Here is a 25,194-nt window from a genome sequence, read left to right on the forward strand (position 1 = left end):
ATATCAAAAATTTATTAAAATCTAATAACCATCAAAATAAACATCGTAAAATTTAAGACGTAGAAACTGATTGAATAATTCTATATAAATAATTATTTATACATATGTGTGTATATAAATAAGTACATAGGTCATGTTATAGTTATTTCTTTGCGGGGATATCTGGCACATCAAACTCGCTGACTTGGGCGTCAACCAGCTGTTTGCTTCTTAGCTTTATTATCGCGTGACTCGGTACATTGGGATCTTCCATTTCAAACTCAATGAGACCTGTAAAATTTTAATTAGTAATAACTAATGCGATGGATATTTATAGGAAATGTTTACACAAATACAAATTTCCAATCTAAATCTGTCTCCTAATTTGGCGTGGTTTAGTTTATTTTACGTTCTATTTCAAAAACTTCTCCTTATTTTAAATAATAAATGCATTCATATCAAATGTATGAAAATTTGAAAAGGTTATGATTAAAATCTTTCATGTCAGTCCAGCGGTCCTCATAGACGTGATTATTTACTAGGAAACTGTAAAGTTATGTAACGTAAATTTCTGTTCCGTGGAAACATATGATGATAAAAAATATTCACTCTAGTATCGTTGAGGCCGTTTAGTTGTTGTCAAACTAGATTTGTTAGTGTATCAGGCTAAACTAATTCAAAATCCACACCAGCGTCATAAACCTAGGCTCCGAGTTGATGGAATAATATTGTTATGGTAACTGTATTAAAGAAAAATATCCCGGCTCCGGCAGGATCACGGCTCTAAACTCCTCGCATATTAAAATTGCATTAAATTGCGTATATTTTCATCATGATATTAGATATTTTTTAAAAATATTAAAACCTTTTTTGATAATATTATGCACGTGTGCAATAAATTTCATCGTTAATAATACCGGCATTTTTTAATTAGAATTCATTTTATTATCGCGGTGGGATTTTTTCGATTGGAATATTGTCGTATTTTAAACCGAATGCAATATAAATTTAATAATAATAATTAGTATTATTTATAGAGTGCAAGTAATCAGTTTGTTTTGATTAAAATAACATTGTAACGAACTCCTAGAGCCAATTAAAAAGTTCTAGAACGTAGCTAGCGACTGCGTATTGTTTAGAATTGCAGGCTGCTTTTATTTCTAATTTCTATTTTTATTTTTAATTAGGTTCAGTAGCAGTCCAGTGTATTTTTTTTTAATTATATTATTTCCCCTTTATATTATTTCGCAACGTGAAGTCGCTACAAAGCTATTTACTCCGCGATTTTATCTGACTGAGCTCCGATGGAAACGAAATTCACAAACGGTTTATTTTCTACAATATATCTTACGGATAGAGATTCAATTTGTCATAAACCAGCTCTTTTAAGAATATAAGACATAAGAGAATACAAGGTATTTTACAGTTTCGACCTTTTTTATACATGGACAGCTAATGCTGATGTATTCTTAACTCGTTTGATATTTTTATATTACAGTAACAAACAGATGTATTGAAAATATTAAAACACAAACAATACATCACAAACGCTACAAATCGTTTCAATACAATTTAAATTTAACCTCTATTAACCATTAAAATGTAAACTTTTCGAAACTAATTTTATATAAGAATCGAAAGAATATTTATTAGTCTATCCTATATTCGGATATCGAAGCTCGGGGCAACTGTAAGGTTGGTTTCCTAGAATGAGGTAGCATCGGAATAATTGCATCAGCTTACTTTATATTGAATATTCCTTAGCCATTATGTCGTAGGGATGAGAATTCCATCGGATTTTTCTCGTACACAAGCATCGGTTGACAAATTCTACGACGACATTTTTATGAAATAATTGCATCTCTGTCTAGTGCACCACATTCTGATGTAAAACTCGGTGTAGTGATGCCGATACAAAATTTTATTATGATTTCAAAATTGTCTCCTGTAATATTCCTTAAAGAACGACTAACATTATGTTCAGCACTTGAGTGGCTGGGTTACTTGGGTGATGACTAATCGTGATTACACGTAGGCCATGTTATATTTAAAAATAATACGTCGTCATTAAAAGTACGTTTTATAACTTTTTTTTTGTGATTGTAAAGAATATGTTATGTACGAGCACATTCCGAGAAACCTTCATATTATGCCGATGAGGCTGAATTATTATTCATATCGGAAATAAGTCTCGGAGGGATATAAACGGATGCATTCCGAGTAAAGAGAAATGTAAAATGTATCGTATATTAAAATGCAAGTAATATCTAACAGGACAATTGTAAGTAATTTCTAATTTCTCATTGTTACAGCTTGCTCCGAAACGAGTTGAGGAGTTATTACAGTTTTCATAACTTAAGCTAAGAAATACAATGACATATTGCATGTTCAAATACTGTGAATTTTAAGTCTGTTAAAAGTCGTATTACATTTTCTATTATCTGTGGAATACTTTATATTTACAAGCTTCAAACAGACAATAAAACTCACGGGTATCAGGTGAACAAAGGGTTTCAATAATATTTTTCACTCATAAAAATAAAATAAAATATGCTCTTTGTCATAACAAATATTGTCAGCGTTTCAATTTCTTTGTAGTTAGTTACAAGTTGGTAAGCTTACTTAGACAACTTTTGTTACTAGCTTTATTTGTTTTGTAAGGACTCTCCATGTTATTGAAATGTTTCTCAAAGTCACATAACCAATAATAGTATAAATAATGTTAAATAAATTATTACGTTTCCTTACTTTTGCACTTTGCCAGCAACCGTGACCACAGTTGGACGTGATCTATACGTGAATACTAGCGAAATTTAACACATTATGTGAACAACAATGCACTTATAATGTTAATTTAATATTAATAATCTTCTCAACTCCAATACCTAACTTATTTAGGCATGGTCCTAACACAAAACGATAACGATGGAGATTTGCAGCTGTGCGCATCACTACAAAATCACTAGATAAAATTTCCTAAGCTGTATTACTGAGAATCTTTACCGTTACTAAAAAAACAGGCATTTTTTCTTTACTATAATGTTCTAAAGGAAAATTATTTTCGCACACGACATGTTCCGTTATAGGAAAACGTTGTTGATAAAAAAAAAAACAACGCGAGCAAAGTCTATACATCATTAGTCATAAGTCTGTACATCAGATACTTTCCTATTAGATCATAACATTAACGCAATTTTAAGTTAATACTCTAATTAAAATTCAAATAGTAAATTTAGAATAAGGAATTCCTCGGCACGGACCGCTCTCGAACCTGTGGCCTTTATATCCGAATTTCAAATATCGCTAGATATAATGTCGTTAATTGTTCCATTCTATTATTACTATTTAAATATCAATAACCTAAGATACATATTTAAAAAACGTGAAAAAATCTTGCAAGAATAATAAAAATAAAATACATTCCTAAGCCTTATATGAACTCTAAAGTTTTCCTTCCCTCTGTGCTACCTAATCGATGGGCTAGTATATGACAGCCACAGAGCAGTTTCCTTTCTACTAATAAAATATCATCTCTAACTCTAGATTATATTAGGTTCAACAATAAACAGACTCAAAACAATCTCATTTAAACGGCGGATATTGCAACATACATAAGTAACATATACACTAAAATAAAAGTCCCTCAATGAACCGACTATTGAAATTATAAGATCAGTCTCAAAGCAAACAGACAGGTTTATTTCCTTCAACTAAACAAATGTCAATTTAATAATTGAAATTAAAAGCTATTTAAGAAAACTGCTTTGATTTAGAGTCAAAGAAGTTACATTCTCAAATGTATATATAACGTGCAACTAAAATGTATGAAATTGCTTGTATATATATATATTTTTTATAAATATTGTGTATTATAAAAATAATGCAGAAACAATGAATAATGTGCATCCATCGCGTCCCTGTGGCGGCTTTGCTGTTGAAGAGATATTCGTTTTCAAATTCTCCAATGAATATTGAATGAGTATTGTCGCTTTGCCTTTTAGTCTAAACCGTCTGTGCTTGTTTCAGACGTTATAGAGTTCCCCCCAGCGACCTTCCCTTACACTGTATATGCACGTTTTCTAACGGAACAGATGCATCGATGAAAAATGTAGGATTTAATTCAACATTTTGCAGACTTTCGAAGACTTTCCCACAAGAATCGACTTCGATTCGCGTACTTTAACGCATGCAATATTGAGACTGACTTTGGAGGTGGCTTATATATACAGTATTATACATTTTCCTTGATTGTTTTAAATATTCCGCACAAAACAATTCATGCACTTTGACAGTGTTACGGCCATCGGTTATACTTCGTTTTCACAGCCATCTCTAACGTGTATGAGTTATTAAAAATATTACTGTATACATTGATAAACGTTTGTTTACAACAAAATTTACAATAGTGAAGGGACCTTTCGAAATCGATAGTATCCTGTATTTTAACGATAAAAAATTACACTGTTGTGGACAGTCTCTTCAATGTCCTTATGTCGTCATAAACACGACGTCCTTATATTTATATAAACGTTAAGTGACTTTCTTTCATAAAATTCCGTCAATTGTTTTAATGACTTTATATTGTATCTATCTATTGTTAATTACTTCAATATTAAATTTAAGTTTCCAGTTAACACACTGTTTCCTATAACGACAATATATTTGCTTCCCCATCTTTATGTACACCAAACGGAAATTATAAATTTATTTTATATCTCAAATTATTAATTAATATTTCGCATGTTTTTCAAGACTCGTGTTATTTTTTATTCAACTCATTTAATATATTTTTTATACTCCACAACTGATACTTTTCAAAATTCACAAACAGCGTAACGTTATACAAAAAAAAAATCTTTTGTAATTTTAGATGCGATTGGCATAAAGTGTTAAATTCATTGAGTTTTTGAAAATCTCTCATTTGGTTCACGACAGATTGTGTTTTGTTAAATACAAATCTTTGTCTTAAACTCTCGGGGTTACAGTGTTAATGCTGGTCATGTTTGTTTAGTTTGTCTTCCATCCGTTCAGTTTAAATACACTCAACTTTCCACTTTGACCGCTCGTGATTCACAAGCACGAACATAATTAAACGCTTCCATTCATAATTCTTACATCTGTGACGGATGCTTCGAAGGATACATTTACACAGACGCTTTCGAACACTCGTCAATATTGATTTTTTATATATCTTTTTTGCTTATTAATATAATCACATTATATACATAGGTTTGTATACAAATTATTCTAGATATAACTTCATTTCCAATAGCATTCGTCAAGTGACTCATATAGATTTAATAAAATGCTATCAGATGATTACAATGTATAAATTAAAATAGTGTTTAAATTAAAACGAGAGTGATATAAGAATATCGTCTTACCTCCTTCAACTACGACCTCTTCTTTGTAATTGTCCCTCATAAATCTGGCTAGTATATTGTGATAGAACAGCCTTGCGGTAAGACGGATCTCCTCTGTTACTTCCATCTTCGAAACCGCTTGCATGAGCATGTTGAGTTTTTGCCGTGCGTTCATTAATAGCTTGTCAACTGTCAAAATAAATCATACATTAAAAATATCGGTATATAGTCTAAGAGACGGCGTTCCGACCTTAAAATGCAAAAATTAATGTCCCATCAAGACAAAGTGTTATATATGCGTGTTATATACGTACAGTCAGCTTCGACTTCAGGAACTGGTTGGGTCATGTCCTCAATAGCATATTGCATAGCGGATGGCGCTCCAAGAAGCATAGGTCTAGGAGCGTTCGGTGCGCCTTGTAAAGATATTTAACAGAAACCAATGATATAATCATAATCATATGTTAAAATTAAAAATTCAATTGTGATTTAAAACTCAGTTACAACTTTTAGCTAGAGTCGAAATTTTCATTTCTTCTTCTAACAAATAATTTGTGTTTTTTTTTTATAAACGATTCGTATCACATTAAACGTGAAGCAGTAATTTTTTATGAATTTCTAATTTAATAATTTTCTTGTAAATATTTATAAAAAATTTAAACAATAAAGAATATGATTTCACATAAAGTTACGTATATTTCTATACTACGATATTACTTTAAGTGGATCACGTGCCTTTCCTCGATGTGTTTATCTATTTATTTATACGTATATAGTAAAGTTAGTTATAATTAATTTAAATTATATATTTTATAATCTAACTATCAGTCAAATTACGTGCTAATGATGACTAATTGTAATTCCATTTCGAGTACAGAATGTTATGTGAGGGGTAAATTGTCAAAGTTCAATGGTATTAATTAATCAATGGACTGTGGCATTTCGCTTCCCAGTATTAAATATTTAGCGTTAGTTACACCATAACTAACATTCATTTTAACTACAGTTGATCTGACGAAATTGATATTTTTATATCGTATTTATTTTTAACAGAAATTTAAAAACTGTGTTATAATATCCAACCATTCATAATATATACGCTGCATAACGAAAATATATTAGATTCTTTTCTTAGACACAATCGAAAACGGTTCTATTACAAATATATCATAACCTAAAAAGACATGGCTGAAAGCAATTTGTCGATCACATAAAAAATTTATTATAAAAAAAAAAAGATCAACTGTCAAAATAAAAGCGCAGACAATCAATCGTTGTGCACACCGAATATATGATGTTTAACATTGCACAAGCGTTTGCCGTTGCTGGTGTAGACATATATGATTGTAAATAGAAAGGCATGTTTGGTATCCTTTGTGTATCGCTGTTCTGTAATTTAGGGGATATGTTCAAGATAAATCAAAACGTAAATTCCGAACGTTCATCGAAACCACGGCACGAATAGGTGATAATCGATAGCCGGCGGTTAATTAATTAGTTATTTATTCTGTCGATGAACGCTGATTTCAAATTTGGAACTATACTTACCGACGCTTGATAATAGTTGATTTATTTGTTGCAGTGACGTTTTCATTTCTATTATAAGATGACCTTTTTCGTTTAGAGCATTCGTTATGTCTCTTTCTTCTCGTGCCTCTGCATCGAATTCGGCTCGAAGTTGTTTTTTCTCTTGTATGTGACTATTTGAAACGAGAAATTTATCAATAAAATAATATTATAAATTTCATGCACGAGATAATTTCCAATTATTTATTTTTTATCGTCTTTCATATTGAAATGATTATAAGAAAAAAATTTAAGAAGATTGTAATATTTATATTGGTTCATTATTTAATGTTTACAGTCTCGGAGACGATGAAGCCTAGAAATGATAATTTAGTTTCTATATGAAAAAAATTCCAACTAATACATGAGATGAGTGGGTTTAAATCCTCAAGCAGCTTTTCTTATAAAAAATATATTATATACATATATATATATATCTAACAAATTTTAAATGTTACTTGAAACGCTCTTAAAAATAATAAAGTGAAACAAAAAAAAAATTGACTGTGTTGAATTACACTTATTAGTTACATTCAAATCTATTTTTATATAAACGACAATAGCTTAGCTCAGTACGAATGCGTTTCCTTATTCTATATGAGACTCGATATTATATACGTAGACATCTACGACCGAGCCAGACGGCGTAGCGTCTACGGCGTAGTTCTACCACGGTGACTGGCTATTAAAGTTCATTCGGCCAATATGCGGACTACGAATTGTGATTAGGTAACGGCGAATTAGTTGAATTAACACAAAAATGTGTTAAAAAAAAAACAACTTACGAAAAAGCGTGTTGTGTGGAAGCATGCAATTCAATTCTGTTACTTTATTAAAATTAAATGGTAAACTATCTGTCCTCGCCACTTCGCTTGCATGTTAAAAACATTAGATTTTCCAACTATTATACAATCCCAATTTAATCTCTTTCACATCTGCTATCAAAATTGAAATTCTTATCCAAATCGGCCCAGTTTGTTCGGACTTTAGCAGGAATAAACAGAGAGATGGCCGAGCAAAAATTTTAAATATATATATTTTAAAATTACAAACAGACACTAATAATTTTATAAATTTCCATAGAGGCAAATTTTATAGAGAATTTATATCACAATATTAAAAGTAAACATAGTGTCCCTGGTAAATTAATTACAATGCGAATACGATTAAAATGTTTACTATGAGGAGAGATGAAACTCAAAGCAAAAAAAAAAAACCTATAGACATCAATAAAATACATACTTCAACTCTAAATAACTTTAATTAAGAAGACAATCTGAAGATAATAACATGTCACAACGCAAAACCGTAACAACAGATGCTTTTAAAATTCACCTTAAATTTTCTCATTTTCAATCAATTTTACGTCATGCAGTTTTTAATAGATCTTTGAATATGCCAGCGACAGTCTCTTAATTGATTAACAAAATGTGGCGCACTCTACAATAAAATGAGCAACAAGGAAAAAATCTAACTTGCGCGATTTAAACAACGTGACTTAATGAGGTTTTAATGTTGTAATGGAAAATGTTAATATTATTTTATATATATAAAAAAAAAATCATTTAAACCTAACAAAAATCAAATCAGAAAATAGATTTGTTACGACGTATTCTCAACGAAGAAAGTTACTTATATATATATATATATATATATATATATATATATATATATATATATATATACATACAAATTTGAAGCTATAATAAATATAATCATATAAATTCAGACTCATAAAATTCATCAATTTTATTATAAACTAAATTACAGCAACGAAATTTCATTACTGGACCTTGTCACCGCTGTAATTACTGCCTTGTCCGACTAAAATTAAAGCCTTCTCCGTATAACTGCGCTTATTATCGACACATGTAAACTGCCAGCGGCATCAATATTTATACTATACATATAACAATGGTAAAATCTAATTAAAATATCTCTCAATTTGTATATTAACAAATTATATGCTAGACTTTAAAAATAGTAAACAGAACAATACAAGTATATGTGACTCACCGGGCAATATTATGTTAAAAATACTACAGCAGAATACACTACATTTCTATGAAATGAATTGAGTAGCATTATCAGTTTCTGGGTGAACTTATGCTTACTGTTACACAAAGGAAACTAATGACAATTTCAAGAAAATGTATTTCAAAAATTTCAAGAAAATGTTTCAAGAAAACGCTTGGAAAGATTGCGCTGACAAATATCATGTTTCAATATAGTTACGACTTTGATAATAAATAATAAATAACGTTGATAAAATTAATTTTTATATATCACAAAGATGCCTGCTATTTTCATAGCACGGAAACCAAGATACTGTACTTACTTATGACATAAGAATTTTATATGACCACTTACATTCACTATTAAACTGAACTAAACTAAAATACAATATATAAGACAACATATAACGCCTAAATGCCTTTTGAATAACATCCATTCATATAAAGCTATTTATTTAAAACGTCCATCGAATGCATTGATTAAAACAGCAATTTGTGTACATTCAAATATGTACATGTGTATGTACCTACGTGCGTGCATTACCGCGGAAAGCAAACACACTTTTCGCACTTTATTCAAGAATTGCACTTGAGTGTGAGAACGTATTTCTTTTCATTACTAACAACTCGGCCTGGATTCTTGAGCGTACTCAATGATTTTCGCCTAGAAATCTAGTTTACGGTTCTTAGTGAGTTTTATTCGACGGATAAAAAAATCTAAACAGATAATAATAATCATATATAATATAATTCAGCTTGGTATATCCTTGTGTGTGTTTTATATATTTTTTTTTATGAAAATAAAAATACCTTTAAGAGTATAAACATACATATATGTAAATACTTGAATATGTTTATGCATTACTTCAAAGATGGATCTATAGGACAATTTAGTCCGTATCTTTGGTGTGCTAGCATGGGGCATTTAATCCGTAATTGCAATCTCTGCCCGGGCTGTGAAGGGTATCGATCTAGACTTGCAGCCTTACTACGTGTCTTATTTCTATTTATCCGAATAATACACGCCCTTTAATATCAATAAGAAGAATATTATATAATAGAATAACTCTAAATCACCTAGATTTATAAACTTAATGAATATTAATTGATATTTTTTTTTTATTGTATAAAAAAAGTATCACACAAAATAGTTTTGTTATAAAAAAATTAAAAACGTCTTTGTTGATGATCAATGACATTAACAAAACTTTGTGCCCATCATAGTTAAATATACTAATATTAAACCGCAACACCACCCCATATCACGGCGGGTAATAGAATTATCGCTAAGCGGAAATATTCATGAGATGGGAACTCTTGGTGCAAAAAAACAAGCTGCTTGCACGAGGTGTGCTGTAATTCTATTAGGAGCCATTAAGGCAATCAAGTTAACATTTAAGCACTCTTTTCGGAGTACCTATCACTTTATTTAGCAGCTGAGAGTTGGAAATTTATTTATTACGACTAATTTTTTATTAAAAAATTCCATGAACACCTTTGTTTTCTCGATAGAAAATTTTCATTCTATAAATAAATAGACGCAAGATGTTTATATAAAACCTCTTTGTTTTTCACGATTTCGCATTAATTCATTAACATCTTAGAAAAATAATTTCCACATAAAATCATCGCGTAATAAACATACCTTCGTTCATTAATAACGTTTATTGATTATGATAATACAGGTATTACAAAAACGATTCAACTCTATTTAAAATTCCATATAAGTGTGTTTAAATAAGTTATTATTTGTTTTAAATATTGCGTTTACTTAATATAGCATGTGCGGACCAAATAGTAACGTGGAACGTACATTTCGTTGTTCTCAATAAAGCTAAAAGCGAGGCCGATTAATTCGCTAAAAGCAGGACTCTGTTGTTACTATTTTAAAATCAATGCTGAGCACAATATTAAAAGGGAAACACTTTTTATTGAAACTCCGTATTGATGCTAATAATAAATAAACCGTCTGGCTATTTACAATAGTCGATTGGCTATTATTTGTACTTCAAACAGTTATTTGTCGTAGAGTTATTATTATTTTTTTTTTTTTTAATAAGTTGAAGTTTTCTTAATAAGAACAAAATGTACCACATTATTATTTATGTTGTATTATAATATATTCAATATTGTACGGATGGTCACAGATAATTATGATAATACAGATTTAATTATGGGGCTTTATAAAAAAAATATCTATTTATCAATAATGAAAAAATGTATACATATTTAAGTTACGATTTATTTGCAATTTGTACTAAAGGAAGTACATTAATATGTGATCAGAGTATCAGCACTGACACGTAGATGACAAAACAATGATTTTTTTTAATTACTGAGAGTGATACATGATATGAACTGAGATCAATTGGATGTTTAGAAACAAATATTAAATAAAATTAAGTTCACTTAAAGAAATATTTAAAATATAGTATCTATATATAATATGCAGTGCGTCCATATTCCATAACAAATGTTCCTCACAGTTTGCAACGTTTAAGTTTGTTTAGTTAAAATCTTGCTAGTCAAATTAGAACGAGCTCCGTCCGTGATACCGAGTTTAAATTTCATGTGTTGATTCTGTTCCGATGACAATGCAATTTAGCTGAATTGTTATTGTCGTATTGTACGCCGTTCACACCGTTTAGTCCTTGCTTCGTTATCTCATGTTCTCAGATGCAATTAAACTATTGGCGAAGCAGTGCGAAAAATTAAAGATACGGAATAAGACACTTGTGTACACTAAAAGGTCACTATGTAGAATGCTAGCATAAACATAGCAACGCTAAAACGCTTGTCATGTTTTATGTGCGACATTTTTTTTGTACTGAATGATCTATTAATTAGTTGCTACCACATCAACGTGTTGCTAAATATAGCATTCGGTTTTATGTTGGCAGTCCTTATTATCACGCTTTTACACCAGTCAACCGTATAACCCATGTCATTAAATTTATTCTCGTATTTTATTATACAACATTATCAATTTCACCACGGGAATACTGCATAAAAGCGTATATCGGTTGGATAAAATAATTGTTACAAAAATATAATTTTTCTTTGAATGTGTACAATTGAAACTTCTTTCGATTATTCCTGTATAGATTATATATCCTGTATATAAGATCTTGTTTATTTTATTAAGAAACGAACTTTTAAATATGAATATGTATATATAAAAAAAATTTAAAATATATATAAAAAAATAATAATTTGCATTCACGATATATCTTCTAAAGAATATCTCTCTGTCCTTCTTTCCATAGTTGTAATGAACCTGAGCTGACATCGAAGGCTCTTGAAATTTCCTCTTCGGTTCCGCGAATCGTGATGGTATTGATTGAAGTAGCAAAAGCAAAAGCAATGGCGACCGTGAAATTTTAATATAACATATAATAAATATACTAACGTATACTTTGATATATTACACTCGTTGCTTAATCATTTATATGTACAGTAATAGTTAGTTGCTTGTAAGTTCTGCCCGTTTACAATCCTTTATGATAAAATATTAATAAGAACTACTATATACATTAACAGTTCGACATGATTATTATCTTAGAAAGGTTCAAAAGATTTCTTTTTTCTACAGCATTATTTACATGCCCTTCTAATTTTATATAGAAATAAAGAACTTGATAAAACTCCGGATATTTTCATTGGATGTATCTGATCCTAGTAGATGATTCAACTTTCAAATCAAATACAAAAGTAATATATAATATCCAAATCTGTTAATCTAATTCATTATAGAACAATGTGAAACAACTGTTAGGAACCGACATCGACTTGTCATGAGTATAATGTTCATAACTATCACCTACATCCACACTGTAATGTATTTAAAGACATTTTTTTCTAAGTGTGTATCTATTAACCAGTATTAGGAGAACATTTTGTATGTCAGGTGCTAAAATATAAAGGCAATATTTTTTTTCCGAACAAAGTATTACCCGTATGTTAAGCCTCCAGAAACTACAGATATATAAAAACATTATTACCATCTAATTACGATACGTATACTGACAATTTAATCCTAGATTTTTGTGAGTTAAAAACGTCGTTTAAAAAAGCAAGCAAGCGAAAACTAACGAAGCGGCAATAAAAACGAAGTTCTATCATAATGAAATACGTACAATACATATCGTCACTTACACCCTAATTACAGTACACTTTAATGAAATCTGCCAGGAACGGGTCAAGCAATTATTTAACTAACAAGGCAGTGCAATTCGTAGTTTCGTCTCTGATATTGAACCAGAGTCTAATTGGCATAGCAGCGAAGCAAAGTTTCTTACTATAACTGATATAACCGAACCGTTCTAGATTATTTGATTTACGTTGTTTTGCGTGCGACTTGCATTGTGGAAACGACAAATACCGATTTTCGATTAACTATTAAACTGTGAGCCGTATTATAAAACGAGCAAACTGGTTCGACGGTCCCTTTCATACTCCGCCGTTGATATTCCGTTTGGATCGTGCACTTAAAGCATATAACTTTTAATATTTATCGTTAGCTGAATATAAATTATTTGCATCCAAAGTCTATTCTGTCTTCTGCAATGCAATAGCAATCGGAATAATTGGCCTCGGGGGCACCCGTTCGTTCTCAGACAGCGGGATTTTATTTTAATTAAGTTTATTTGATATGCTTGGTAGTTCTCTATCTTCGTTTAGATATCTCATGACTGTATCAGATATCAAATAATAAAAAATCTCAGTTCAAACTTATTTAACTATTTAGATTATTAAAATATTTTTATTCATGAATCATTAAATCTGTTCTTAACGCCAATAATAATTTAAAATATTACATGTAACTCAGTAGATTCACTTAAGTAGATTAAATATAATAAATATTTTGTTAAAAATTACAAAAATATAGTTTTATGGTGGATGCAGGCCGCTTCCGACCGAACCGCTTGGAAGACGATGAGGGAGGCATATGTCCAGCAGTGGACCTCACATGGCTGAGGTAGTAGTAGTAGTTACAGTTGGCATCAAGCCAAATATATAATTTAGTTTAACTATTAGCATGAATCGATTTTTCTCCGAACATGATTAATATATTATAAACACTGAATACACTAGTGCCCGATGGAAAGTTTTGATAAAGAAATATTTAAAAAAGCATCTATATATGTATATAATGCAGGCATCCAAAGTGGCACGCTAGAAAATTAAGAAATCCTTGGAGGTATATGATAAATAACGAGACCAACCGACGGACATTTTCATCTCATCTGCCCTTGATCAAGGTCACTGTAAAGTAACCGTAATGTCAGACGAAGTAGAAAATATTAGCATTATTTAAAAGCAACTACCGTACATCAAAGCACAATACGTATAAAGCCATTCAGGTTGTTCAAAGACCTTCGATTCCTCCATTATGGATTGTTGTAAATTGCAGATCTATTAGGCACTGACTAACGGATCGGAAGAGGAATTAGTATTGTTATAAATCACTCGATTTAACCAAGACTTCTTTTAAATTACTAGTAATGTAAGGAGATAGAGGAGATAGAGGAGATAGATATTATTAACATCATCCACGTACAAAATTAACACGCGAAAAGTATTCTTTCAATACGATAATATAAAATATATCTTCAATTAATTTATCATACGTTAATGAACCTACGTAATGTTTTACTTCAAAATAGAAATTTCGAATGAACTGTAATCCAAATTTAATGAACCGCATTTTGCATGAATTTTGTATTACAGACGATGCGAATTATGGAGCCGATGGCGAACTCAACATGCTTAATTTGCCGGAATAGTGCACTAATGAGGAAGCAATTACAACCTTTTACATATGAAATTGTTTGAAACACAGCAAATATTAACCACTGCATAAACTATTAATCACATGTAAGTAGATTCTGAACATTTCAACGAAATAGGCATTTGTATCCAAACAATTCGTACATGAAACAAACAACGAGTACACGATAATAATATAATTGAAACTACAATATTAATTTACAGAAACGTTTCAGTTATCTCGCATAATATCGCAAATGAATCCGATTAGAGCCGCCGGACAAACAAAGGCCTAAATATTAATCACTTTGTATAATTACAGCGTCATTCATATTGCTAGCACACGTGTTAAATTGAAAACCGTTCAATCCGTCACTATATAATCAAGGTAAATGCAACACAAATCAATACGCTACACTGAGGTATCTGTCCATCCGACCAACGTGTTACGCCAAAGCTGTAAGGAGCACACAATACTAAACAGATTGTATCAACTGACAGAACCGACTTTAGGGATTTGGAAATTCACATCGGTGTACATATTGGAGCTGAGGCGATTAAAACTAATACATGTCAATAACGTTTGCAATAGTAAAACCTCTTTGAAGGATATACGAAATTATGTTTGTCCGAACAGTCCCTTTCATAGATTCGATCGCACAAGTTGGCGCAGCGATTTTCAATTAAGTTTATGATATAATCTGAATTGATTACTGTCTGTTACTTAAAACAAATTGGATTTCCGTATGTACGATATTGGACTGAAAACTATCCAGCTATCATATACGTTCTAGCTTAGGACAATTTATAGAACAAAATTAATTTAGATAGTAGTTCCAGGAATGAAAATACTGTATTGCAAAAAAAGAGGACAGTGGGATTAAAGTTTTCAAAAAGGTAGAAGCGGCTTGCGGATTAATAACATGAAAGAACAACTAAATAAATATATATATATATTTTCAGTCGCCTCGAATCTGTTGTCGGTGAAATACAACATGAATTTGGAATGCTTTGTTGTGTACACTATTGTCAAAGACGAAACTCACTTCCATTGTTTTAGACCAATGGAATTTAAATAAAACAAACAATTACCAAGCCTGTGAATACGTAATTGAATTGTGACTTTGCACTAAACCGAATGCACTGTTTGATTTCCAACTGAATTTTGTAACTGAAAGTTTCATTTACAAAATTCTAGTTGTGCCAAAACAAACGCATTGTTTATTAAACTTTGACGTAAACTTAATAATGATGAAATAATGAAGGAAAATTATGTTAAATATTCAATAAATACTGGATGCGACCTTTTTTTATTTACAGGTACCTACTACCAGTTCATTTCGTTTTCGTTTGTTATTTACTTTGTTATTTATACAAAATAATATTAGAGTACTAATATGGAACTAAGTACAAACGTCATAAGTTATAATTCTGTTTGCCATTTTTAAATAGATTATTAAAAGTTGTTCTTTTTTTAAATAAAGATTATGTTATACTGATTGATCTACATCTCTCTTTACTTTTAACAGTATTCAAATAAGTTGAAACATTTATAAGAAAATAATAATCATTTAAAATACAAATTTTGAAATCTATATATATATATATATATAAATGCTTCAAAGAGTCAAAATTTTCTGCACAGATTAAGCTGAAATTTTGACTAGATATACAAAACGTTTCAAGAATTGTTTTTATCTGTTTTTCACGATACTAATATACCCCTAAGTCGGCCATCTGTCGGAAGCGCGGGTAACACTCACGATATAAGGTTACGACAACCGCTGGAGTAGATTTGTTACTATACCGACACCGAACCAAAAAAAAATTTTGTCTATCTGTCTGTCTGTTTGTTCCGGCATAACGCAAAAAATACCAATTCGAATACGATAATACTTGCTATATTTATTCTTTAATATTCTAGACCTCACACTGGGTACTTTTTATCCCAGATATATATATATATATATATATATATATCAACTTTGCGGTTCAATTCCTACACGCGATTACTGTACCAACCGCAAATAACAAGTTCGTCGTAGATTACGTCACCCTCAGTGGAGTTCACTTAGCGGAAGTTCGCTGCGCACTGCTAAGAGCCTGTTATATCAGAGAGACAATTTGATTTTTGAAATGTTTGATTACGCAGTCATGTAATCGATAGACCATGGAAAAGCCGGTAACTAAGTGAAAACCCCAAATTCGAGGAAGCCGACGAAGTCGCGGGCCAAAGCTAGCACTTTATACAGATATCGTTCATTTCAATAAAGGAGTAATGAAAAATTTAATTATTATATCTGACTGGTATGATTTTAACTACGGCTTATGGATGCTGTATAAAAAGCTATACCTATAACACAATAACACTTAAGGCTTTTACTCTCTTAAAAAAATGTGGTATACATTATTTTAAGTATCAAATAGTATTTTCATCAAAATAAAAAAATACCGATAAACAATCCTATAAGATAGCTTGCTGAGAGAGCTCAGCGTCTGTAGGTGTTAAGAGATTGCTTTCTGACGCATTGATCCTTGAGTTCAGCAAATACTGGAAAATTTAAATCTCGCAATCGTTACAAACGAGCTCACTGTAGTTAACAAGTAAATAGATAAGAAGCATTGGTTTCTAATTTAAATCATTCACATATAGATATATTTAATAACAAAAAATAGCGTGAAATATCCAATTGAACTTATTATAGAACTGTCTGGGCTTCGTTAATATATGTATATTTTTAAAGTTTTAAAATATACTTTTTATATTATATAGTTCCTCTTTTGTAAAAGTTAACAGTACTGTCTATATTACTGTAAAATCAATAGATTCTGTATACGTTCTCCAAAACTATATACTTATATATAAAGTCATTTAATAATCATGACTATGATAACGTCTTTAGTAAACAAACAACAGAAATCTATATACCGTAATACATATAGGGAGTCTAAAAAATTTCTCCATTTTGTTATAACAGAGGCATTACCAAATTCGAGTTTCGTGAAATTTTAAATTAAAAAAATCATTAATAGTAAATGTAAAATTGATTTCAATTTAATCTGTCGATATTAAGACTAATGCGAAGTCATGTCATTAAATTATATAATGAATTTAATAAGGAAGATCCTGAAATGAATTGTAGGAAAGCAAATCTTTTTCTATTTCAGTACGCGGTAGTTACGAAGAATTGAACAGTGGAAAATTTTTATAGAATTGCTATATGTTAACGTCATTGTAGTCTATCATCGCCCAATTGAACAATTTAGCTGTCATGTGTCAAAAAAAAACCTGCATTGGGTTCGTCGGTTTTGCTGTCATCTGCTTTTTTTTTTAAACGCAAACTATTCCGCCATTAATATATTCTGGCAGGTGAAAAATAAAAAAAAAACTCGCCAAATTGCGAATTGTACGTTACATCGAGTTTGCAGTTAGTATAAAATATATAAAAATAGTTTCGTTCACTTTATATTGATATACTTAAAAATGACTATATATTTATTTATGTATTTCGATGGGGAAAAAAATTTACACTTTTATTATTTTTTAATGCATTATAAATTCACAAGACTAGTTCTATAATTAGGTGTCAAAATTATGTAGGTAGTCTAAAGTAAAAATATCAAGGACAGGGATTAAAAAACAACAAAAAAGTACTAGAAACTAAGGCAACAAGGATCAGATTACAGCATTAGAGGCCATATGTTTTTAATTTACCTAACCGAAGTATGTACACTTTTTGACAGTTGAAAATTAGTTACGAAGCAGTTGTTCAGAAAAATATTTCGGAATATAAAGCTTTTCCGAGCAGTCGTTATATTTAGGTTGCAAGTTGCAGAAGTTAAGCCACATATAGATTTTCATACACATTACACTTATATAAGCATACAAAAATAAATTTAATTTTAATTTATGGAATACATACATGGCAGTATTCTCCTGTCCAACATTCTTGAGTGAGTCAAGCATTAGTATCGCGTGCTTGCGATTCTCTAAAAGGGCGTCCCTCTTCAAACTATTCACAGTGAGCTGGTTAGTGAGACGTTCTGTCTGGTAACGCTGCTCTTGAAGCCTGTGATAAGACACATTGTGCATTCTATATAATTCCTTAACTTAACTATACATACAATCATGATAATCAGATGTCAGCATAAACCTTAATAGGATTTTGTCGAATGAAGATACAAGTGTCGCCCTCTGGAGACGCTTACAGATACCCATAACTTCTTCTAGCTCCCAATGAACGGAATGGTGACTAACGGCATCCTCATCTTCGTAGAGATCGTCAAGATTCGTAGCTTCCTACATATGATTAAATATATAGATATTTATATGAATTTAATAGCAACATTTGCATTTTAATATAGGTTAATAATATTAGCAAACTTAAAAAAGTCTCTACACACTACAAACGTGACATTTAAAATATTATACGGTATTTTTTTTTTTCACAATTTACAAAATATTGCACGAGGTTTCTATTAATACAAAAATGTTGCCACTCCCATGTGAAGCATAACGCTTGCAGCGAGGTGTAAATTGATATTAAAATTGGGAAACTTTATTAAGAGTTGTTTGAAAAGTTACGAACAATAATTGGTTTCAGGAATAGTTGAAAGTTTACAGAGCAGACATTACGAGTCTGTCATTGCATAGCTTAAAACTAAATTAATGTTCCCCCATCCAACCCCTTCAACTTCTACGGATGGAAAATTTCTATCGACTAAAAAATTTGCTTCATAATATGAATAGTAAAGAAGGTTTATTTTTATTACTTTATAACTAGTCTATATAATATATATATATATATTATAAGAACGCGTATGTACTGACGTAGTACATTATACAAAACCATTTTATTAATTAATAATTACCTCGTAGTTTTGTTTAAATTAACCTTTTATAATATCACCATTCAATATTACCACATCAAGACTAATTGGCCACATTTTTCGAACCGCAATTACGAGTCCATAACTACTTTTGACGTTGCGTTCCAAAAAATATTAAATTATTCGCATATTCAGGTGCGAAATAGAAAATATAAAATGGACTTATAATTAAATTATAATTATAATTCAAATCTCACAACTACACGTTTGATGTAATATGGCTAGATTGGAATAGTTATATTTTTGTATTAATGTATAAACCGTTAGTAATACGGTGTGAAAATATATTTGTTTTCATGCAACGTGTCAGAATTCTTTGACTTTGGAACTGACCTCTTTGCGAATCAAACTAGGAAACGAGTCTGTCAAATAGGCGACTTCCCTCCGTACGAGTTTCAACGTTCTCTCTCTCTCCTTCATGTTTGCTTTGATTTCTTTCTCGAGTTTACTGAACTCGAACTTTCTATCGTCGAGATACTCCATAGCCAACTGTCCCATTTCCGTAGCCCCCATCAAACACTTCCCTTGAGCCCGACAGTCTAGTTTAAGAGCTTCTAAAACCACAGTAAAGTATGAGGAATCCTAAAAAATTAAAAACTAATCATTAGTTACGGATTCGAACAAAGATATATTTATAAAATGACAGCCGTGTCGGTAGTTTGTATAATAATTTTGTACCTTTTTCAATATATCCAGAATTTTCTTGTACATTACTTTTATGGCCAGAGCTGCATTTTTTTTTATATTGGCACGCTGGACGTAGTTAGCGACAGCTTGCTCTTTTTTCTCAGCGGGTAGCTTTCCGCCCACTTCATAAAGCAGACGGTCTCGTAATTCCGCAGATTGAAGCTACATTTTTGAGACAAAATTACCATACAGTTTTAAACTATCATATACTAAACTATTATTATTACCATACTAATGTTATTCTTAAATAGACCGTCTCTGTCATGTGACAGTTGACGCTAACCTGAATTTGGCGGAATTGTTCCATTTTCTTCTTCTTTGTATATCTAATCCTATCGAGCTGCTTCCTTTTATTGAAATTTTCTTGATGTATGCTTTCCAAGACTTTCTGCGAACATCATCAAGACATATTGAGATTGTATCCAAGTTCCTAAACGCCTTTATTTTCAATAAAATACGAAAATAAAGAATCGTGTTTAATATTGAAACCGATCCTGTTGAACCAAAGTTTTTTAAGCACGGAAAGTTTAACAGCTTTTTAATACTTCTGCGTCCAAGTTAACAAGAAATCTCGTGCAGCTTATGAAAAATCTACCTTCTTAAGACTAATTACTTGTTTTTTTCTAATAATTTAGTTATTATAATGATGCAGTATCATTGTTACGGAAATGATAATATTACTATTGTATATATTAAGTTGGATAAAAAACGTTTTATAGTGAAAATAAATAATCTAATTTAAATAATACTTTAATTAATATCGAAAGGAGGTTAAATGAGAAAAGTTTCGTATGCATTCAGAGCTTCATACTTAACAAATCTTTGGATTCCCTGAGTTTTTGATTAAAAATATTTTAATGTTTATTCAAATTATTTCTAGAAACCATTAACACGATCTGCGTTACGACTTGTATAAATAAATATAAATTTCTCGGGCGGTACTTATACAACTGTACATATATCTAAAACCGGTGGAGGCGAAGTGAGTAAAAAAAATATTTTTATTTTAGCATGTGTCACTCGCCGACGATTAGATTCAACGTCGTCAACTTGTGTGAACTCAAAATTTTCCCCAAAAGAGATTTGCATTGTAATTTACTAATACAGTTACGCTATAATATACTATATCTATGTTTTGGATTTCCACAGCGACGGTAATACCTCCATCAGGTAGGCCGTCTGCTCGCTTTCCCCCTTTTGGCATAAAAAAATGCTATAATTTGCGTTATTCAGCTTTTAAATTATGATAGAAAAAAATTCTTGAAACTAGTGATTCCCGACTGTTACATCACGTTATCCTTATAGAAACTTTGCTACAGTTTTTAAATAAATAATTAAGTTTTAATGTAAAGTGATGATTTAAAAAATATATATATAGTTTAAATGAATAAAACTCTTAAAGTCTTAGATCTCATTATAAAAAATATAATGACTTATTTTGATGTAACAAAAATTATAGTTTGCTTGAGAACATAAAAATGAAAAAAAAAAACATTTGAAATGTTCTTTGAATGATCGTAAAAATGTTTGAAAGTGCAAAAGTTTTCAAAAAAAGCTCACGAAATCTGTTGAACTTGAATAAAATACATTTCACTGTCGTAAGAAATGAAATCGTCTGTTCAGCAATCAAAGCTTAGTTTATTGAATTGAACATTCTTAGGGCGAATATTGTGTGATTAGTTTCCTGACTCCGGTTCCTTGGGGGATTCCGACGATAATATTTACGTGTATATATATATCGTCAACCTTCTAATGAAGCGGACTATTTGTTCGACAACTATTTTTACCGCCGCAGACTCAAATCCAACAAAGTTACTAAAACATATTAATTTTCAGTTTTAGCAGGAACGTGTTGTATTTGATAATATATGTATATTTGGAGAAATTATCAATGTATTTAAAATTATTAAATCTTAAAATATATCTATGTATTCAAACAGAATTCTAAATAAAATAATATAGACTACTTGACATTCGAACCGCGAAATGTATTAACGTATTTATTGGTATTACAAAATGTATCCCAGTATATTTTGCTGTTCAAATAAACAGAGAATTTAATAACATTTTAAACTGATTCAGGCCGGCTGTAAGCCCCGACGAAGTTTCTTAAAGTTGAGCAAGAGAATGTAGCGTGCTCAAAGTGCTTCAGGCATTCTCTCAGGATTTCCAATACAATTTCGTTCAGGTTATTTGCAAAGATTGCAATTATTATGCAATATTTCACAATATACTTTTTTTTAGCATTCAGTACTTTTTTATATTATGAAGGAAGGTTTTACAAATTTAAAATAAATAATATAGCCCTTAAAATAATCTCATAGACATAGCTCGGGCAAAAATAATTTACCTTCCAGAAAACATACTTTCCAGAGGTCTAATTGGCTAACTAAGAACACATTATGATGAACCAATATAAAACTAAAAAAGGTATCATCGAAGATATATTAATTAAGCTGATGTGAAACAAGCAAAAATAATATAAAAAATAGTCTAGTTAACTTACAGCGTCCTTAAAAGCCGCAACTGCACTTTCAAGACAGATAATAAAAAATACATCTGTCAAAATCAAACAATACAATGTATGCACAGTCCCATTCAATTAGATTTTGACGTTTTAGTGTAAAGTTAATTTAAGTTATATTGCATCTAACAACAGAATAATCCTCAGATATTGTCAGTTGCAATACGAATGATTAATACGTTTTAAATTACACTTGCACTCGCCTGAACAGGTACTGATTAAACGAAAAACTCCAGTGAAACATTGCGCTAATCCCCCAAACTGAGTACACGTTACACGCTTTTTCAATTATACATATTAAAATCTCACGGTAACCAATTCCCAGTATAAACTATATGGTGAAACAGAAAAATATTGTTATTAAAAACGTGATGAGAGATAGTGTTTATTTAAAGCCAGTGTCACGTGCTGGGGTTTATTTTTAAGTTATGCTGTGTTTATCCGTGAAAATAATCGATTGAAAACTGATCCGTCCAAGCACGGTTGTGTTTTTTAATACTAGTTAAATCAATGTTTCAATATTTTAATAATGTTTAATAAAAACTTTTTTGTTCGATGTCGAAATCAGAATAGTTTTAAAAAAGCTAAATATATATATGTATAGACATGTGTAAAGATTACTTGCGACACAAGGAATTGTATTTAGGAACATCATTCCTCATGAGTCTATACTGATTATAAAGAATGTATTTCTTATTATTGAAATACAAAACTTAACTTAAAATATCCAAAAAAAATTCTTTGCTAATATTAAAGTTAATTAATGCTGAATAAAGAATCATTTCCCTAATATGAAACAGTGCAGTCTTTTTATCGTACTTAATGAGATATTTTTTTAATTTAGACTGGTTTTCGCAATGTTGAGGCTGTGTTTAAAGGCTCTAAATAATAATACTAGAAACATCTCCTATTCGACTGTATTATTGCTAAAAATATTAATTGTTGAACGTAGATAAAAGATTATCTCTTGAGAGAGAGAAAGCAAATATTTTTATCAATAAGTGAGTATAAGCTAACGTTTCACTAAGTCCTATTTAATGGACAAGCCATAGATCTATCAAAATTCAATAATATCTGTTGCAGATGCAAACCAGAGTGACAAAACAAACAAGAATATTTACAGTACACAAATCAAAAACCACTTTTTCGATTACGTATACGTCGAGTGATTTTAATGAAAAGATAATATAATGTTAATTCATTTTGATTATTATTACTTATAATAGGTTATAATATGCTTAAAATCGATTTTACGTAAGCATTAAGACATTTATTTGTTATCTTTGTTAAGTATTTGAAATATCAAATAATTAGCGTCCAAAACTTTACAACTATTCTTAACCAGTAAGACATACCGTCAGAAATAATTAATGACTATCACTTTCAAAGAAAAACATCATTAACTGATATTTTACTTGAGAAAGCAAACACTTTCGAGAAATTTATATTTAAATGTTCTTATAAATAAACGATATATCATTATGAAGTGAGCAAAATATTCTAAATTTTAATTGTTTTAAAAAAATGTTTGTAAATAGATTGTCAAATATTTTTTTATAACACCTCAACATTCTCTAACGTAGCTTTTTATCGAGAATTATAATAATAGAGTCTTAAAAAAAGTCAAATTTATTAGGAAACTAATGCCCTCCGCCTTTTTATATTACAAGTAGGTACGAGTTACATGTATTAATTATTTAAATTTAATTTGGTGTAACTTACATCGGCTTGACTGTTCATATATGTGAGCTGCAGCCGTCTATGTTCCTGGAATGCATTTCGCAGGAACTGTTTGTCACCGTACACAGCTACCTCCAGCTCCTGCCTCTTATTTGAGATGTCTTTTCGCAACTGGCGAATGTCGCGGGAGTATCTTTTCTTCTGTTTAGCCAAATCCCCTTCATGGATTTTACGATCTCTCTCTGGAAACGTTAAAGTTGTATGTGTGAGTTTAAAAAAAAAATGTATCATCAGAGCGATCAGTACTGAATATTGTATTAATTCTCGATAATGGCGTAATTACCGTATAACTTTATAAGTCCTCTATACTGATTTATTTTGTCCTTTATCACCCAATTCTCATCTTGCATCCCATGAATACGAACCTTCGCTGCGGACAACATGTTTTCTGATGCTGTTTGATATCAAATAGAATTATTTATTTATTGTAAATGAAAATGACAGCTATATAATAAACACATACGATATTTCAATTCGTATTTTTAATTGACTCGACGTCAAATAGGTACAATAAGTTTTTAATGTAACAGAGATAATATGAGGCTTCATCACGAGATGTATAATTTCAGTGCTTAGATAATATATTTAATAAAGTCGAATTTCATTATAATATGCTTTTATTGAACTTGCAAATAAGCTAAAGATATATATATATATGTAT

General features: G+C 30.4%; 1 protein-coding gene across 1 annotated transcript; it reads right to left on the reverse strand.

Annotated features, from left to right (window-relative positions):
- Nucleotides 1–24,993, reverse strand: LOC116777614 (uncharacterized). The gene is made up of 11 exons (XM_032671260.2): nt 24,817–24,993; nt 24,516–24,715; nt 20,553–20,657; nt 20,261–20,431; nt 19,916–20,164; nt 18,847–18,992; nt 18,616–18,762; nt 6,891–7,042; nt 5,657–5,758; nt 5,364–5,531; nt 1–270 (listed from the first exon to the last, which is right to left on the reverse strand). The coding sequence occupies exons 1-11, from the start codon at nt 24,914–24,916 to the stop codon at nt 143–145; spliced, it is 1,668 nt and encodes a 555-aa protein (XP_032527151.1). The 5' UTR covers nt 24,917–24,993; the 3' UTR covers nt 1–142.
- Nucleotides 24,994–25,194: the final 201 nt, after the last annotated feature.

Source organism: Danaus plexippus, chromosome Z, assembly GCF_018135715.1.
Source record: "Danaus plexippus chromosome Z, MEX_DaPlex, whole genome shotgun sequence".
Lineage (NCBI taxonomy): Eukaryota > Metazoa > Arthropoda > Insecta > Lepidoptera > Nymphalidae > Danaus > Danaus plexippus.